The 20,382-nt window shown below is 41.3% G+C and overlaps 1 protein-coding gene and 1 long non-coding RNA gene across 11 annotated transcripts in view; one reads left to right on the forward strand and one right to left on the reverse strand.

Annotated features, from left to right (window-relative positions):
- The window catches only part of MAP7D3 (MAP7 domain containing 3), a 43,600-nt gene extending 28,482 nt beyond the window's left edge, over positions 1 to 15,118 (reverse strand). For 6 of the 10 annotated variants that reach the window (XM_042029172.1, XM_042029175.1, XM_042029170.1 and 3 more), the window contains exons 1-3: positions 14,995 to 15,117; positions 2,104 to 2,199; positions 1,199 to 1,279 (exon numbers count right to left, since the gene is read on the reverse strand). In XM_042029172.1, coding sequence (XP_041885106.1) covers positions 1,199 to 1,279; positions 2,104 to 2,199; positions 14,995 to 15,073 — 256 coding nt within the window. In that variant the 5' untranslated portion in view covers positions 15,074 to 15,117. Of the gene's footprint in view, positions 1 to 1,198; positions 1,280 to 2,103; positions 2,200 to 14,994 lie in introns of all 10 variants that reach the window. The other 4 variants (XM_042029169.1, XM_042029168.1, XM_042029178.1 and 1 more) reach the window with 2 other exon arrangements.
- Positions 15,119 to 15,128: 10 nt separating this feature from the next.
- On the forward strand, positions 15,129 to 16,997 carry LOC121665208. The gene is made up of 2 exons (XR_006016284.1): positions 15,129 to 15,918; positions 16,691 to 16,997. It is a non-coding gene; the product is annotated as an uncharacterized LOC121665208 (long non-coding RNA).
- The last annotated feature ends 3,385 nt before the right edge of the window (positions 16,998 to 20,382 follow it).

A 20,382-nucleotide genomic window follows, 5' to 3' on the forward strand; every position in this document is an offset into this window, starting at 1 on the left:
GGCTTTACTGTCTAGACAGGAATATCAGGATATGTATATTCGCTATGTTAAGCATACACTTTCCTTATAATAGTGATGTCTTTAAGGAAGCAGTAAATTAAGAATCAAAAAGCAGAATTTTCTGTCATGTTTTTCTTTTTAGGACCAAAATATAATAAAAATATTTAAGGCACTGAGTGACAAGATGAGAAACCCTACAGTTCCTGCACTGGAGTTCAAAACAGTTATATCACTGTTCTCTGCAGCCTCCACCAAGGAACAGCTGTGTGCAGTTCAACAGGAAGCCTCAGGTCCTGTGACACAAAGCTAGTGGGTAAATGCACAGGGTATTTTCCATGGCCAGACAGATGAAATGAACCAAGAGACCAGACAATTACACCAACAGTGCACAGGCAGCATCTACACGTAGGGCCCCAAAATATTTGTGAATTTTATATGCATCATAATACTACCCTGTTCCCGTGTTAGGGTAACACAATTCCTGTTGTTGTGGGCCTTTGCTTTTATGTTAAGAAACAAACATACAGCTCAGAGAGACAACTCTCCTCACAAACTGGCAGCCCAAGACCCAGGACTGCAGGGCACACTGTGACCCTTTCATCTCCTGCTACACACACATGCACTGATTCACATCACAAACAGCATAAAGCTGGGCAAGAGTTTTCTGCTGTTCTCTAGTCTCAGATTCCAGGCTAAGATAAAGTGTATACTGCTGACACTTCAATGCAGGAGTCATTTCAGTATGCTGGGAAACAAGGGAAGCAGTGTTCAAGGCAAACAAGCCATTCAAGTAGCTAAATCTTTTTTGGTTTCCTCTGAATCAGCATTCTCCAACCCTCAGTCTTCAGAGCTATAGGAAGCAGTTCTAAGCTGTAAGTTTTATTTTCCAAAGCGTTTTTGTTAAGGCTTTCAATAAGGAATTGGCTAAATTTGCTGGGTGGTCACTAAGAAATGGAAGGTCAGAAGTGACACTGAGCTTCAACAAGCTAAAACTCTCTACAGTTGTTTTCCTCTGAAACCAAAAACTTCTTCATTCAGGTTCACAGATGGACACTGATGCAAGACCAAGAACAGACCTTGTCTCTTGTCCCCAGCACGGTGACAAAAAGTGACAAAAAGAACATGGGTAGGGGGGGATAGTAATTCCTTTAACACAAACATTTTAGAATATTGTATTTCAAGTGAAACATGAAAATACCATGCTGCTTTTCCCGCTCTTCTCTACGCTCCCTGGCCAGTCTTTGCCTTTCTTCTGTTCTTAGCATGGAACCATCTATCACTGTCAAAACAAAAATTTAAGACACATAATTGTCAATGATTTTCAACATTCAAATTTAAATAAAAAATCAAGTCTTTACTATCAAAAGGAGAATGAAACTTCATGAGAGAGGCACACACCACCAAATCACTGCACACTCTATACAGAGATTAAAGATACCATCTGAAAAATTCATAGAAAGCTGAACATCCTCTTTTTCCCCCCTCTCCATTCCCTCACAACACTATTTTGAATAGGTGCAAGAGAAAGCAGACACCATATTAAAGGCTCAATAAGTACAGTCAAAAGAAAGCCTAAGAAGTCAGACGTGTGAGAACATACCCTATTCCAAATTCAGCTCTGATCCTCAGTTTTGTACATATTAACTCCCATGAACAAGAATGGCAGGAATTTAGGAAAAAGTCATCTGGGAACAGATAGTTCACCTGTCATGCAAATTCAGAGCACTGCAGGACAGCTCATTTGCAGACTAAGCAGAACCAAGACTTAAGCAGTCTTTGCAGGTACAAAAACTTGAATTTCAGCAAGAAGTGAGCTGGTAACTTGCCCAGAGCACAAATCATTTATCTTTGCTATCATGCCTCGCTTACAAGACAGGCAACTTCAACTGAAATCTGAGCCAGTCAAAAGCAGAAATCTGTCATCAAAATCAGACCTACAAACCATCTACCAGGTGGCTCTGTGCTCTGATGCCCCCTGAAGAAAGAGCACCAAACTTCTCTTTAGGACCACCAAACTTCTCTTTAGATATGTTCTCTTCAATCCCTACTAACTCTCCCTTGTGGATCCAGCACTTCATTAAGAGCAATGACCTCTAATTATACCTGGTTTAGTTGCTGTCTTTATTGAGGTCTGGACTGCAAGAGGGCTAATGCCACTTTGGCTTCTTCTTTCTTCTGCTATGGCTTGGGCTGCAGCAACTGTGAGAAAGAATCATTCCACATTAAGAAAATCTCTGTAGAGCTGAACTGAAGAAATAAAGATCTGAAATAAATACATAAAATTCTGTTTGAGGTTGCTGACGCTTTTATTAAATAAGTAACTGGAGGCTGCTCAACTTGTAGGGAAAAATTTGTCAAATGAGAGTTGAGACCTAGCATAGCTTTTTGTTGTAAGAACAACATTTACCAAGCCTTATGTTTTAAGACTATAGAGTTTCCAGGATCAAACTTATTTAATAACTCTTCTAAGACAAACCCCATTATTTTGCGACGTTATTTGACTGACTTACCCCTAATAATAAAAACTCTTTGCTACCACATGAGCATTTGTGGGCTGGACACATGTATGTAGTAGTCCATTAGCACTGGTAGAATCACATTTTGATGAGACCCAAGCAGGGAGAGGTTTATGAGGTTCATTACTTCATGACATGAAACAGAAAGGGGATTAGCTGCATAAAGTAAACCACTAAGGGATGCTTACAACATACTTCTGCAAACTGGATCTTCAAAAATAAATTTTAATTATAAATTAGACTCCAAAACAGTGATTTGAGCATTTGTGCAGAGACCCATTCACCTTATCTGAGCTTCACCAAGGTGACTTCAGCAAAATGCAGGGTTACGACTCACAGATAATCACACAGAAAAGAAATGCTACCAATAGTAATTTCAGTAAATAAAACCCATTAACAAGTCAGGGAGACTAATTTACTGTATCATTTTCCCCATATTTTCTTTGTTTTGGTATCAACTTTCTCTAATTACCTTGCAGGGCATGAAGGTAAAGTGTTACAGGGAAAGCAGGCAGGGCAACCTTTTAGACAGCATTACCTCAGTGCCCTGCACAGCTCAAACAGAAGCATCCTCACACACTGCCGTCTTGTTCTCACCTTGGCTGGCAGACTCTGGGAGCTCAACTGGGCTCCTTGGAAAAGCCCAGCTTCAGGGGAAGCAAGGCAACACACCACACAACCACCCAAACATGAGAAAGCTGAGGACAGTTTTACACAGAAAAGGCAAATCCACAAAAGGAACATGTAATGTGCTGTGATCTCAACCAGAACATGAAAGACCAATAGTACAATTTGCTGTTATATTTTAAAAAAGAAGACTGCAACTTTGCCAACGATCTGACTTCCCTGTAACAAGAGTAGTGCAGAATGCAAAAGGGGAAGGAAGAGTCTCCCTCTTCTCCATGCATTGCCATGACAACTAGTTGTGTCATGGTAATAACCCTCCCTAAGGCTGTGCCCAAGAAGAATCACCTCAAAGTGTTTAATCCCATGTGATGTCAGTGATAAATGCTGATTACAATACTTATTCAGCAACTCTAAATTGTCACCCGCAGCTGCTGCCAAGTCTTGAATTAATTTTTCACTGCAGCAGCAAACAAAACTCTTCCTCAACCCCATCCCATACATCTCTGAGGCTCTTTTCAAACAAGTCAGAGACCAGATACCAGACATGATGAGATTACCAACTGGCAAAAAAACCAGCTTAAAAAGGGTTCACTGTAATTTCACTACCTAAATCAAAAGTCAGACAAAAATCTGATTTTTGTACACTGTTGCATGTCACATGGATGGGAATCCAGCCCAAAAAAACACCAAGTGGAGAACAACAGAATTATCTATTCTAACACAAGCAGAAGTGGAAATAGCCAGAGGAAAAGCAGCCCACAGCAGGTGTTCTGAGAGCAGAAATGTACAGCCAGGGCATTCATGTCCAATGACACCTTCATACATCACAAAGGCTGAAGGAATATAAGCTTCTTCAAATACCACTTACATTTCAGACAAATACAGAAATCCAGGTACATCTTTTCTCAAGGGAGGAGACAGAGGTGCCCAGGCAGCCTGAGCCAACTCAATCCAGACAGGAAATAATCCCACCAGAACAAATTCACTCTGCACCTACACCAGCTTCAGTTAAGACCAACACTGGAATTTTGCCTCAACTCTCAAAGTTTAAATATCCAAATTTCCGTATCTAAGTTATAGTAAGAAACAACCTGCAACTAAACAGGTAGAACATTAATTTTATTTTACTTGCAGAAGTATTTTACTATTAAAAATCTTGCTGAACAAACCAGCCATAATGGATTTGGAGGATTATGTATTTATTTACTCAATCAAAAATAAACATACAGTTGAAATAATATTCATGATTAGAAGGCACTGATTTAAAAATGTGTCACATCTGCAAAGCAATTAGTCAGTTTATCTTAATTAATTAAGGTTGAAAAAGATTACTTGAGGTTCTGTAAGACAGGAAAGTGGGTTACAGAAACAGTCCAGCTTGCAGAGGACACAGAGGTGAAAAAAGTCTAGAAATACCCAGCCAGAGGACTTTGCACATCAAGGTTTTTTGTATGTCAGATAAAATACTTTATATTCACTCCTTCAATGCTTCATTATTTGCATAGAAACAATGTGCTTACAAATTTGAAAGTTGCAGATTTGAAGCACAAGGCATGTGTCTTTGTGTCACATGGATGTGATCCATTTAACCAACAGAAAGCCAGAATTAAAGGTGAACTGGGGATCTTAAGAGAAGATTAATAAAAGGGGAACAGACATCACATTAGATATACCTCTGAGATACGTGAGCTCAATTTCACCAAGTCCCTGGTCAACAGACAGGTTTTACAGCCCTTGACAATTTCATGATAAATTTACAATACAAAACTGTGATTTTCAAAGTCCACACTTTACTACAGTAAAAGAAAATGCATTGCATATTGTTGCACTATGCAATCTTTAAAAAATATATATCTTATTTTGCTTTAATATGATAAAAGAAAACTTAATAATTAATACATTTAAATGTTTTTTGGCACATATACCTACAATTTCTTTGCCTAGTTTTCCATAATGAATGTAGCAGTCTGCTATGGAGCGAAGCTTCATTGAAAAGAATTTTCCACAAAATACAACTCTGTAGAATAAGCCTAATACCTCTGCAATGAATCAGGATACCCCAGAACAGGAAACCAGTTAACAACTGTTTCACTAGAACCCGTGTCACAAGTTGCATTACTGGGGACGTGCCTTCATGGACATATTCAGCAAACTCCCTGGAGAAGAAAAGTTCTCTTAGAGTCAAATTAAATCTCATTTCTATTCTGAGCTGGCCCTCCCACAGTAGTCTTTCACAACAATACTTTGTGATCAGCATAAAGTGTGTGTTTATTTTACAGTAGTCTACCTTTAAATGCTCTGGGTAAAATTAATAGAATATAAGCCATGCATGAGGCAAATAATAGTATCTGCATACATGCATAATAAAATAGAGCTATTTAAAACATAACATGATCAGGTAATTTGGGAAGCAGTTTCCCTTCTGTGCCCTCATCACTGTTTAGCACCACAGGTCTGGCTGAGCAAATCAGAGATAAACCAAACCCACAGAAACACCAAGAGGTGATGTTCTAGAAAAATCCAACTCTCCCAGTTTCATCTCCAGCTCATGATCCACTGACAGTGCAGGTGCTGAGGTGCCTCCCTCACACTGAGCATGACGGTACTTCCCTTCCCTGATCAGATTTCCAATATGCCCTGAAGAGACCAGTGCTAAAAATAAACCTTGATTTCTATTTCAACCCCTGCACACAGCTAATACCCTTGGCCCCTGCCAAGACTGGCAAAGGACCTGCTGCTGTTCTTAGTAAACCTCATTAGGGACTGAAGTGGCTCCATCCCTTTACCCAGCGAGGTTCAGGGCTCCATCCCATCGCCTCTCCCAGTGTCCATGTGACGACCGGACGCTGCCCCACTTGTTCTTCTCTTCCCTTGCAGAACTACAAAGGAGAGCAGAATGTGCTGACTTTTACAGCAATCCTTCTGCTTCTTATGATTTAATGACTCACTATGCAAAGCAAACAAAAAAATCCCCAGACTAAGCCTCTGAAATAGGGGGGGTTAGAAGGTCTCCTGAATGTTAAGCATTGTTATGAATCTAAGTGTTTCCATAAAAGTTTAAAGCAGGTAACAAGAAGCCAATAAGCAATCCATGAACCAAAAGTGAACTTTCCAGCAAAGTATCTCTGATTTTATAGCAAACTGTGCCAAATCTGCAAGACTGCCTTTTTCTCTTGCTCCATTACAGGAAGCTACTGTTTGTCAGTAAGTGTTCAGATCCTTTTCATAATTTTTGAACATCCTTTCAGGAAAGATGAGGAAAGTCAGCATTCAAGTTTGAGATTTCTGTGCACTGCCTTTTAAGCTGATTTCCACTCGTTAATTAACACAGGTTAAGATAAATGGATGCAAGATCATATGTTTGAAGCTAAGAAAAATTAGGTATTGGTTTTTACACCACGACTCCTTGTTCAGATGACACCAGAGGAAGGATGCACCTTCACACAAACAAGTGGACAACACAGAAAATTTCTAACAATGAAGAGAAAGCCCTCTCTGTGTGCCTTCCTCTTCTTCCTGTTCTCCCCTTTTCTGTCTGTCCCTGTTGATCCTCACATCCCATCTCTGGGCTGCAAGGACTGACAGGCTCCACAAACAAACACGTGAGCTTCCCAGTAGGCTCCTCCTGACGGACCAGCTGGAAGGCAGATGGTTCTCCTGTTTTGTCTGGGCAGCCGCCAGATGGGAAGCACACAGATATCCAGAAAGCAGTGCACACTCTTGGCTTCAGCAGGCTAGAAGAGCTTCCCGTTGTCTTATCCCTATCCCAGACTCTATTTGCGAACTTTGTCCTATATCTATTCCCTACATGGTCTACCTATTTTACTCCCTTTATGTGCTTTCCTCCCTTTAAGACCATTTCTGCAGCTAATTCTGTACAACGATCTGGTTTTGCTCCCAAAGTTCAAGGCAGTTCAGGGTGATTTCTTCAGCTCATCACAAGTTTTGATCCCACTGGAAAACCCACCACAAACATTCCTTTGCAGTACATGAATCAGCAGCTCCACAAGTAGTTGAGACATATTTGCAAGAACTTGTATTTTTACTCATCTTTAAACATCCACATTCAGATTAAGAGCTAGAAATATTTTTTAAAAAAAAATCACGTAATTAACAAAATTACTTATTTCTTACAAGGAAACCTGCAAAGATATATCTGAAGCAATCTCAAAGACACATTATGATACTCATTCAGCCTAGGGCATGAGGAGAAAGGCACTAGGAAGATTGCTAGTTAATTTTTGCATTGATCTCTGTATACTTTGCCCTAGCGGAAGCACATAATCTAAACCAAACTTGAATGTCATACAAGCACAGACCAAGGCATTGGAATCTGTCCTTAACAGAATCGGCAGCCATCTCCAGAAACTTTCTACAGTCAGAGATGCTACACCATTGCCCAACAGCCACATCAGATGAGTACCATTCTTACTACCTTCAGTAGTCCAAACAGTACTGAAAACATATCTGTGGAGTCTCACTGACTCCCACTGACACTGTATTCTCTTATTTTAACCTCGCTTACACTTCTCAGCCACGAATTATGCTTCTTGCTACTTAATGGGAAAAGCAACTGCCAGCACAATGCTCAGAAGGAACAAAGATGTCACCAACTCTTGCAGAAGCCATCATAAGGTAAGAAGCACGGTCCACACAGGGCTCACAAGCTAAATCTACCCCCTTCTCTGGAAAAGACACCTGGCTTCCACAATTTGAGGTTCTTTATTAGGCATATTATTATTCATCTCTTGAAAGAAATTAAATGGAATGACAGCAGAAACTCTACTCTCACAAAGACCCTTGTGAACCTTCTCAAGTTTAGCAGAAATATTTACCTGTTTCTGCACACTGGAAATTCCAAAGTATCCTAATACACAGGACTAAAATGAAAGCAGTCTATGCAATGAATATGCATTTGCATAATTTCAAGTGGATTCATTGTGAAATTTACTAGTTATGTGACATAAATGCTTACGTATAGGTGTATACAGATTTAACACTCCCAACCGGACAAAATCAGACACAGGTTTAACAGCTACAGAAGGAACCCACAAGGTAAAATAGTGGAGTTTTAAACACAGAGTGGAAGATTATCAGTAACCAGTCTGCTATACAGATAATCTTCTCTCTTTAAAATGACTGTCCAGTGCCTCAGGAGTACATATGTTGTCCCTCAGTGCTGGACTGCCTTCACAGATGCCAGAGCAGTTCCACTTTAACCTCCTCTGAGCAGTGCAGTTCCCACTGGAATTCTAGCTCAAGCATTGGCAAAAGCTAGACAGAAATCAGCTCTCTGCTTTACTCCTCCAACTCTGGAGGCTGCCTAACACTGACTCCTCTTCACACTCCTGCACAGCCATGGAAAAAAGTAACTTCAAGACAAACTCTTGTTCTCTTATTTCACATCTGTTTTTTTCATTGTATTGTTTCTTTTTCTTCACTGCACTACCTATAACACCGGCAATAGCTAACTTCTCTCCACTTCCCTCTTTCCTGAACGGTTTTCACTTGCTAGAAGCGTGGCCTTGAAAACGCTTTTGTTCTCTTGTTTGCAGGCTGCGGCTATTGTTTAATTCACGCAGCCCAAACAATGCCAGCCCAGGACACAGCCTAGTACTTTGAGTCACAATGGACTTAAGAAAAAACCCTGTGAAAACACTATTTTGAGCTTCTTTAGATGGAAGGATAGCAGCTCCTTTGCAAGACGGCAGTGAAAACTACAGCTTTTGCCTTTTACACTTAAGGAATTTCTTATGGAAAATTTAGACCTCGTTCAAACGTTGTGATTCAGAAGAAGAGAGACTGGTGTTGGCATTTACCCCCAACAGACCAGTTTCAAATCGAATCACTCCATAGAGTAAAGTGCTGCAGGACACTGACAGGTCCACAGTGTGTTTAATGTAGCAAACTCTCCGTCTAAAGCAGAACAGGGGGGTGCAAAATGTAAAAGGAAATAAATTGCAAATTTTCTTAAAGCTGTACAGTTCACCCAGCTAATTAAAAAATGAAGGCTCTGAGACATTCCACTACATGCAATGTAAGACCCCAGCAAAGTAACCATGAATCAGCCCCTGCCCCGAAGAGCTTGAAGGATAAGTGAAAAGTGGCAAATGGGTGTAAAAAAAACAAGCAGGAAACAGAGCTAAAGAGACCAATAAAGAGACTATATTTTTTTCTTAATTCATTATCCAGCGGCAGAAAGTCTGTTAAAGAAATCTGAAAGTGAGTAACGTGACACTCACTGATCTGGTCATTGGAGATGACTGTCCTTGGTTTTAACATCCAGAACACAACTTACGTATTATTAATCAACACTGTGCTGCAAAAATGTTCCTCTAAGAAATTCTCTTGGCAAAATTAAGCAGAGGATAAGCTTTGAAATTAATAAATGTGTTCTATTAAATGATGTTTTTTAAGTATAAAGATCCCTACAGTATTTCTATGTTCTTGTAGCCAAGCCTTCTTGGACTTGGGTGAAGAATTTTAACACTTGGAAGCTTTGAAACACTTGCCCAGAGAACGAGCCACTACAATATCTATGTTCACTCCCAAGATTCAGGTCAGTGCATTTAAACAACAGAGAGTGTCTGTAAATTAAGTCAGTTAAGCACTTATAAAAGAGTATTTTAGAAGTTCCCTGTGAATTATGAAGGCAAAAAATGCCATGAGAAAAGAGAGAGGTATTCTGAGCATGGCCAGTGGTAACTGTTTTCTTCAAAGGCAACATTAGCTGCGGATCCTTCACCTAGAAAGCAGAAGTTCTAAATTCACTGGAATATAAAAATAATTTAGATGAAAACAAATGTCAAGCAACTAGGTCAGCCTTCCTTAAAAGCGAACACTTGTGTCCCTTTATGCACAGGCATTATGCAGCACAGCAGTGGTTTCTGTCTCTTTCGAACAAAACCAATTCTGAGCAACATTTTTTTCTTCCATGAACCCCACACTCCAAAAACCTTAATCACCAGCATCTAGAAAGGTTTTAATTATTGGACAGGCATATGCAAACACACTGAAAGCATATCATCAGTTAAGATTAACCTGGTTGTAAGCTGCATAGTTGGAAGCTAAATGGCACTAATTTATTTGTGGCAGACAAGAATTTTGCAGTCCCAGTTTGATTTTAGAATATCACAAGTAATCTGATTAAGTCATATTCCCAGAAGTCATTAAAATTGCATGCTCAGAATTTTATTTTTCAGGGTGTCCTCCCACAAGAGGACTGCAAGCATCTCCAATTATTTAATCAAATTTAAAGACAACCAGCAGTTTTTGATACCCCTATTATTATGACTAACCTAGATTATTTCTTCCATTTATCTTATAGTAAACCATACTAGCCCTTCTTTACTCTCTTATCACCTTTAAAAACTGACAATAACAGTGTATCAGTACGTTAAATATTCCTCTGCTTCCTTTTTGAAAAACCCAAGTGTATGAAGAAGCAGCAGCCTTTAAGACTATGCACAGTTAGGGACAGCGTAAGCCACAGCATCTCTGGGCTCTCACCGTTGGAGTTATGACCCTTGCAAGTCATTATTTGCTAAATAGTTTCATCTGAATTGAAGCATGGAAGCCAAATTTATATTTTGTAATTTTAACGCATGAAGAAATATGTAGACAACGGAACGCTCTACATAAGAAACTGAAAAAAATATGCTGTATATGCACATGGTTTGGGTGGGTTTTTTGTTTGTTTGCTTTTTTCTCCTTAGAGCAAGGAAGATATCTCTCCTGAATGCATTTGGAGAAATCTTAAGAATTTAAGGTTTTAAATTTGAATAAAACCTTCTACAAACCACTTACAACAGAAGTAATCTTCAGAATGCTAAGCACCTAAATACATACCATTCATCTTTATGAATCAGCATGAAATTATCCCTACCCTGTATGATTCTATTTCCATGAACAAGAAGAAAATTAAATTAAGGCTTATAGCCATCACAATTACATTAAGTTCTCAGCCTGATTTGGGAATGTTCTCTCACCACTGAGATCTACATGAAATCCAATTTCTGTGCAGTTCTTTGCGTTTATCGTCTTGGCACTCTGCAAAGCAGTGTTACCACTTTCATGCAGGGAAAAAAGATGAAGCACAGAAAACCCTTAAAACTTTCTCCAAGATTCTGAGGAATTTGACAAAACAAGAAATTGAAGCCAGCCCCAGCGACCATCAGCTGAATGCTCCAGTCATGGGCTGCCTTTGCTCCACAGATAGAGTTTGTTGCCAAGCCATTCATTCAAACATCCCCAAGTAAGACAACAACTGAATGCTCAAAATGCTTTTAATGTAGCACTCCCACGTTGTGAGAGACCTGGCAAGGAATGGTTTCCTTGTCTTGCAGCTTCCCAGGCAAGATGTGAAGCTCACCTCTACTGACAACCACACTGCAAATCCCAAAGGCTTTCAAGGATCCAAATTCAGCAGTAAAATCTTTCTCTCTTCCAGCAAGCAGCTCTGATGCACAGGTCAATTCATCAATTGTCTGACTGACAGATGCATCTGGATCCCAAATAATTTCCTCTAGACAGCACTCACCATCTTCTGTTGTGGGACCAAAACTGTACCCAAGAGTTCTCTAGTACTCCTACAGGTGTTGGTACAGGCTTGTGTTCTTAAGTTATAAAACGTGTTACCTAGAGACCAGACAAATCTGTGCACGTTCCTGACTACTTGCTTGAGCAATGAAGTTGCACTATTAGTTATCCATCCATCCTTCTTTTCGTGCCAATTCTGTGTACGTTCACTTGTTAAAGCTGCTGCTAAGAACTGTGGTCTGGGCAAGATGGACAAAGCCAGACAGTGTCACTTACACAGGGAGAAAAAACTGATTACATGAAATGAAGCTATTGTTTTATTAGAAAACTCCCAACCAAACTGGAACCTGCAGGTCATGGAATTTATGCCTGCAGCTTGATTTGTTGAAAAAGGCACTTTATTTTCTTCCCAAACCTGAGACAGGTTTCTCAAAAGATCATGCAGATCTTGGAAAGGAAAATATATATGAACAGCATTTAAATACACTGTTCTGAACAACCTTCACAACAGAAATTCAATACATGAATGGAAATCTCGGCACAGGATTACCAAGCTCTGGTAAAAAAAGCTCCAACATTCTCTATCACCCATACTACAGAAGACAGGGGTTTTCAGTATTCCAGTGAAAATGAAGACAACAAATGTAGACTACAGCAGCTTAAATTATAGGTATTTTTCCTCTGATTACCCATGCCATTCAAGGAAAACCTCACTTACTGGATAAACCACAAGTACCCGACTATTCCCCTCTTCTCACATCTTAACAAGCTCAGCAGTACTTATGGCATTAGAATAGGATCAAAAATTCCTCTTCATCCCTGAGGGATGACTGCAGCAAGCATGGATAACAAAAATGGGGTAAGCAACTGCCATCTACGCACTGCTGGTTCAGTGTACACCTACAATTTATTCCTAATGTTAAGTTATGTTTAGAAACCTTAACTGCCTTCTAGTTGTAGTAGCAAATTCCACTTTTTGTCATCCACATAAAGGAAATAAGATAGGACAAGTATGTCAGGGCAGAAAATGATTACAAAGGAACTGTAGAACTGGCACTGCAGGCATGAGTTGGTCTGCAGAATTCTAATCACAGCTGATAGTCAAAGAAGGAGAAACACCTTTTCCTTACCTCAATACTAGATGAATTTAAGAGAATATTTTTCTTGCCAAATATAACAAATTGGTATGGAAGTTAGTTACAAGTGGCACCACGGGATTCTACATGTGCAAGGCCTAAAATAATTAACAAGCACCAATCACCCACAAATAAAACCAGTATCAAGAGGCTGGTCAGAGACAGCAGAAGTGAACAGAACAAGAACCCAGAAGCATCTTTTAATAAGGACCCACAAAGGAACCTATGCAGAAGGTGACTATACAAACAGTATGTATACACACTTCTTAGCCAGGCTGCCAGAAAGAGCTGTGGTTTCTCAGCAAGATGCTCTTTCTTTTTATTTATTGTCTTTAAATGTGAGATTCCCAGACAGAAGTTCACTGACAAATTACTGAAGGCACACAACACTATTTATTTTACAAAGATATTTGATTGATTAAGACAGCAAAGTACACAACTGCCCACAGAGCAGCAGAAACTGGGTCCAAGCACTCTAGTTAGCAGGTATTTTGGAACTGAGGAGTCCCCCCACGCAGCCAACTGAGCTTAGAAAAGCAGGAAGTTATATTCCTCCCCAAACATGCCAAAGGCAGCGTGGGACTGAACATCAAGGTTCCTTTGGGTGTCTTTTTTTTCCTTCTCCAAACAGCTGCAGTTATCAGACTTGGTTGCTGCTCACAACTTCTCTAAAGAGCAGCAAATACTGTGGCAAATTATCTTGCAAATTCCACTGTCAACCACAGGAGTGCAAGGATGATTTCTAAACATCATTTGCTCTCTCCAGGGAGTGCTGCTGACAAGAAGTCAGGAGCAGAGCTGCAGCAGCCTGTGAGCTCACAGACAGCATTGATTCACTGCACATTAGCACTGAGTTTATCTTTGAGCACATAACTGCTACAAACGCATTCTATGTACACTGAAGTTTAGATTCTGGTTCAGTGACTTCTACCCCCTCAGGGAAAAAAATTCAAGGTGTAGCCTTTACAGGATCTAGTGAGGGGGGTTGTTTTTTTAACATGATGTGCATAATACAGCATGTGCATATCTGTAGATAGAGCTACCTGGTCCAAGGAGCATTTCCTCTCTGATTTTGGGACTAAATCTAGGTCATGACAGCTGTCAGTAAATATGGGGGCCCATGTTTATAAACTTAGGAGCCACCATGTAAGTGCATCCAATATGCAAAATAAAATTCAGCTGTTCTAGCAGGAAGAATAAGGTCCAAAAGAGACACAGCCTGTGTAGGTGAGATCTGTGGGCAGATCTTTATCCTTCTGCAGCACTAAACTGTCTTAATTTTGAAAAAGAAACAAAAAGTAATTAAATAATATTTCCGACACCCAACACACTGAAGAAGAATGCCAGATGAGAGCTGTGCATTCAGGACCCTTTGCCAGCACTCTTCTTTGTGTAATTACATAGATACATGAAAAACAATCAGGCAAGAGGCTCTCAGAGTAGTTTGTACCTAGTCCTCATTAGTTAGCTTAGATCAAACCACAACTCTCTTTACTTTTTTTTTTTGGTGACTGGGATAAGAAAATGTTTATCTTTTCTAATGGCTCATCCACAAAGCTTTTGCGTGGAGATGTACCATGAAATTATGCTGGAAACACACATTGTGCATGCACAATACTCCTTCCAGAGTATATTATTAAGGACCTTAAGTATAAATAGGCACATAAACACAGCCAAAGACAAAACCAAAGCAGAGCTTCTTTAGCCCTCTTGTAACACCAGTAAAAAAAAAAAAAGTAAAAAATAAAATCTTTGATTAGAAATCAATGCTAGGGGCTGTCTCTGCCTTCGGCACTCGGGATCGGACACATGGCTGGGCAACCGCAGACACCGACAAGTTCGAGAACCGGTGAAGAACGGGCGGTTCGTGTAACGCAGCCTCCCCGCAGCCGCCTCTGCTGCTGCCCACGAGCTGCGGGAGGTCCCAAGCCAGCAATCACCGCCCGGAGCTACGGGAAACGACAGACCGCGCGGCCGGGGAGCGGGGCTGGGGCCGGGCAGCCCCGGCGGCCTCCACTCGCCGTGCCCCCTCCCCGCCCCGGGACGGGGCCGGACGTCCAGCGGGGCGGCCGGGGGGGGGGGGAGGACAGCCGGCGCCAGCCGCGCCCTTGGGCCGCTGGACCCCCCCCCACCACACACACACACCCCTCGTGCTACCCCTCCCTTCCCGCTCTCACCCATCTGCTCCCGCAGCCCCTTCAAGGAGGAGGAGGAGGAGGAAGCGCAGGACGGGGGCGCCGCACCGCCCTCCGCCATCTTCAGCGCCGGGCCGCGGGAGTGCCGGGCGGGCCGCGGGGCGCGAGGCGCAGTGCGCAGGCTCCGCCCGCTCCCGCCCTGCCCGGCACCGGGAGCGCTCCCGCGTCCATCCGGGGCGGCCGCGGGGAGCGCCGGCCGCTGCTCTGGGTCTGCGCTTCCACAGGGATGGGGGATGCTGGAGCGTGTCCGCCCGAGGGCGGCGAGCCTCCTGCAAGGGCTGGGGAACGAGTCTGATGAGCAGCGGCTGAGGGAGCCGGGGGAGCTCCGGGAGACTCAGGGGGTCCTCATCACTCCCTGTCAGAAGGGTGTAGTGAGGTGGGGCCGGTCTCTTCTGCCGTGTCTGTAGGGAGAGGACCAGAGGAAACGTCCTTAAACGGCGACAGCAAGAGATTCAGATTAGGTATTAGATAGAAGAAATTCACTGTTCGGGTGATCAGGTATTGGAACAGTCTGCCCAGGGAGGTGGTGGAGTCACCGTCCCTGGAGGTGTTTAAGAGGTGTTTGGATCTGGTGCTGAGTGATGTGGTTTCGAATCATGAAATTGTCAAGGTTGGAAGAGACCTTCAAGATTATCAAGTCCAGCCATCCACTCAGCACTGCCACTGCAACCACTAACCTATATCAGCCAGTGCCAGATCCATAAACCTGTTTAATACGCCTTTGGTTTAGTGGTTATGGGGTTGAATATTTTGAATATTCTATGAACATCTGCCAAAGGGGCGACAGAATTGGCTGCCCCACGGGAGCCATCATGGCTCCCCGTGGGCCAGTGCTGAGGGGAGCTCAGCACCACTGGCCAGCTCCGAGCCGGATGGGCATGGGACAGCTCCGCAGATACCTCAGGGGTAAGTTGTGTCCCCACAACCACTGCAAATGTCATCCCATCACTGCATGGGGGTTGGAACTGGTTGGTCTTTAAGGTCCTTTCCAACCTAAACCAATGTGTTATTAACAATGATGAGTTGCCTTCTGATAGAGAGCTCTCAAGAAGAGATGCTGCTCTAGTTGGTTATCCATAAATTCAGGAATAATCTCTTCTCATTTTGCCTCTCAGTTTACGCTCTGAGAACAGAGAGGGTAAAGTAGCGTCCATGGCCATACTAAAGGGCAGGCTCTTTGGGCCTTGCGCAGGAAACTCCTTTTGCAATCATGAACAGAAAGTTTGCCTGCCAGTGGGCCAAAAAATTATCCCATAAATGTGATGAATGCAGAAAAAGAAGCAGTAAGATGAGGTAGTATTTCAAGGGAACAAAAAAGGAACCTTCTAAATATTCCAAGCAGGGCTCCATTTTAACTTGACTCTTCAGACCACAGACTTGCCCTGTTCTTTGTTTCTTTTTTTTTTGTTACGTTGGCTATATGTGTGTGTAGAGAATCCTTTGTCTGTTGTTTCAGTGTTAATAGAATGTCAATTATTAGTAGTACTATTTAAAACAAAAGGGCAGCTAAAGGGGAAAAAACCCCTACACATTCAATGCCAAATTTCCTAGGTTTATGTTTATAATGTATGGTAATAGCACCTTGCCACTTAGCAAACTCCATGTCCTTTATACACATCCTGAAATTAAATTTCACCATTCCACTGAGAGACATTCAGATGTTATCCTCATTTTACAGATGAGAAGACTGAGTCATTGAAATCAAAGTCTCTGGTTATGTCATGAACAAAGCAGCACGGCAAAAAATCCCAGCCCACGTTTCTTGATTCCTTGTTCTGTATCCATGTATTTTTCCATCTTCCTTTAATCACCAAAATGGTTTGTATTGATTCTCAACAGCATGAAGTATAGTAGATGTGGTGTGAAAAGATGGTCAAACTACCTGAAAGAATGTAATTTTTATGTTTTGCAAGCCCCAAAAGTAATGTGTAGTTATGGGGCTGTACTTTCCATATCTGTAATAATAAAATATTCATTAACGTTTTGAGGTGCCTCTGAATTTTTATTAGGTTACAGTTATTTTCCTTAACTTTCCCATTTCTTTAACACACTGTGCAATAAAAGAGGTCAGAGTCTATTTTTACATTTTTGTTCCTCTGAGAAAGATGAGACAACTGGCATGGGAGCAATCACACTGGAGGGGATGCTTGCAAACAGAATGGGCAACTAAAATTCATTTTCAGATGAGATGGCATTTTCTTTTCTTTCCATCTCAACAGACACATATGTGAGTAGTCTCGCTGCTTGCAATTTGACACACCTGAGATTCTGCATGTGCAAAACTTCAGAGTAGAAGGTATGAATTACAGGAAGGGAAATAAACCAAGTGTTGCACACTCAGGATGTTTGTGGTGGTGCAGTGGAGGCTGTAAAGTTAAAATAAAAAGGCCAAGCGCATAAAAATACATGAGAGATAAAAGGACTCTTGAGGTAGAAGTGGGGCATTGTCTCTCCCTGCTCTCCATGTATCTACATACTGCTTGATAAGGATATCTTTTATCTTTAGGCACACAGGAACTGAGCTAAGAAAATCTAACCCAATGTGGAAAATGTGTTATCTTTTTCTCTGATGAGCAGTTTGGGAATGTTTGAGGTAATGTTGCAGCATTTGCAAATGTAACATCCATCTTATTTCCTTTTAAACCTCATTTCTCAGATTTTCAGTTCAGTCATGTAATTACTGCTTATGCATTTTTGGTGGAACTTCATTAAAATTTTGACCTCGCATGGCTTCTGCAGCACTTGCAATAGCCTTTCAATTTTTTAGCATTTGCAGATTTGATTGCAGTAGCTGATTTATCCTAATCCTTTAGCGACTGTCCTTTTTTCCATGTCCCTGTGGAAAAATGAATAATTTAATTTTACAGTCATTTCTTCTGTCCTTTTAGTTTTCATGTGATAGTTTCTGACAAATCTTTCAAAGCTGTTTCAGGCCGAATCACTGATGGGTGCACATTAACATTGTGAGATCAGAATCGATAGAGCCCTGGCACTGTACGTAGTGTGAGATTCCAGGGGGTTACACTATCCATTTCAGTTTAAGGAATAGTGAAAGTAGTTGGAATAATAGTAGCTGAAATTAGTCAGGTAGAAGCTTGCACTTGTGATGACCCAGATGCAAAAAGAAATGCTCAGAAAATACCTAAGCCACTGATAGATCTGGGGAGGGTGTCAGAGGAAGAAGCACCCACCTATTAATTTATTCCTTACTCTGTTTCCCAAAGTATTCCGTGTTACTCAGTATTAGATGTTGTGCTTGTCTGGACTCAGTCTGAAATCTGGTGTAATGGTTTTTATATTCTAGTTCAAGAAAACTGCCCCCAGATTTTCTGTGAGATTACAGATCCTAATTCTTTTGGTCATTGAAGTATCTAACAGTAAAATGTTTGTGTGTATTCAACTTTATTTATGTCAGAGTCTTGCTGAGTAAGAGCTAAAACAAGAAACCAGGGAAATTAAATGTATTTGTATATTTATATCCCTGTGTAGGATTTTGAAAAATTATGAACAAGTATTTCCAAATGTTTTAAGTCCAAAAGCCTGTATTGTGACAGATTATAGTGGGTTTCCTGTGGTGAATGTAACTTCTGTGGCTGATGGAAAGAAAATCAGTGGCATGAAAATTACTGTAGCTGCCCAATCTTCTTTCCAAAGGGGCTTTAACTGCACATTCTTGTTTATTACTCTCTTGATGGGAGAAATACCTGCAAACCTTGGTGTTACACCCTAAGGACCTCATTTCTCAACTCTGGCTCAAGTTCACTTGTATTTATCTGGGTGAATAACTCCTTAGATATGAAGTTATTAGACAATATTGCCTAATAGAAAAGGTACAGAATCCAGCCTTTAGTTTGTCCTTGGCCCAGGATGTTTATTAGTTACCTGGATGACGGAATGGGAAGCATTCCTTTATCATTTGTATGCACTGCTAATATGGTAAGAGTACAAGCATAGAATTCAAAATGATCCTGAAAGTTACAGATATAATCCAGGAGGGTAAATAGGGACTGATGCAAGGTAAAACATTTAGACAAGAACAATTCAGTGCAGAAAGGCATGACAGAGGACAGCTTGCTAAATAGCAGCTAGAGCAGAAAATAATCTGGGATGTCACAAGCTGGGCATGAGTCAACAGTTGCTTGGTGGTGTGAAAAGGGAAGTGCTCAAGAGCAGGGACAAAGGGTGGGCTCTGGCACACACAGCCCCCCTCTGCTCATCAGCAGTGCTGGAGATCAGCAGGATAACTCTCGGGGTGCTGCCTGAGAAGATACAAGCCAGATGGGGAACATCTAGAGGAAGTCAGAAGAAATAATGAGAGGATGAAGGAAGAAAGTTAAGGAATTGGAATTATTTTTTTCAGTCTAAAGAAGAGGTAACTGAAGGGTGATAATCTGTTTGAAGCAGAGAGAATAAAAGATGATTGACATGATTTTAATCAGGGAAGATTATTTGATTTTAAGGAAAACATTATCAGGTAGGGGTAGGGAAGTAATAGTGGGATAGATTGTTGGGGAAGCAGTAAAGCTCCGGCATTGGGGATCTGTGTCTGGGTGAGCGTCAGCCCAGAAAGACAGGTCTGATCAGAGGGACCCCATGACCTCATGTCTCAGCTGTCTGTGTTTCTGTGATTCTAGCACTCCTACTTGTGCATTTTGGGACTATTGGCCAGAACAAGTGTTATTCACTGCAAGGGTTGCAGAACTGCCTTCTAAAATTAGACGAAGTGTTCTAAGCAGTGACAAAAGATAAATGAGTTCAAGGGAAGACATGGTGGTCATGTGGCTGCTTGGTTGGCTGGCAGAAAGGGTTTGACGCTTCAGTGCGTGACACCAATTCTGTATCCGAGATCATCCTTTCTGTATAATAGTTTAGTAAGGGCAGGAGACCAACTTATACAGAAAGGAATTAAGTGAGAAAGAACATGCACATGTAACGTATGGAAACAGATCCACTCCTTTCCTATCTGTCATTCTGTGCCTGCCCACCAGTTCTCACTTCATAGAATTACACCTATGTGTTGTCGTAGAAAAGATATTCCCATACAAATTTTAGTTCTTGCAGGGGTCGAAATAGGGTTAAGTAAGTCTGTTCTCACCATCTCTTGTCTTTTCAGTGTTTATGTATCTACTTATTTATTCTATTATTAAAGCTGATGGCCTTCCATCAAACATAATCTCTCTCTGAGGTTGGCAGTTGCTGTACAGTGTATGTGTATGGGTGTGTCTGGTAAGTTGAGCACACTGAAGACAGTAAACAAATAATAGTAAATGATAAGCTCTTACGCCAATTCTTGTGAAAGTGGCTGCCTAACAGTGTGTGTCAAAGCTGCATCTGTTCAACCAAACTGAGATGCTCTGTGCTCAAGTTCTC

This window comes from Corvus kubaryi, unplaced genomic scaffold (assembly GCF_017639235.1).
Source record: "Corvus kubaryi isolate FWS band 111438036 unplaced genomic scaffold, C.kubaryi_AGA036_p1.0 37322, whole genome shotgun sequence".
Taxonomy (NCBI): domain Eukaryota; kingdom Metazoa; phylum Chordata; class Aves; order Passeriformes; family Corvidae; genus Corvus; species Corvus kubaryi.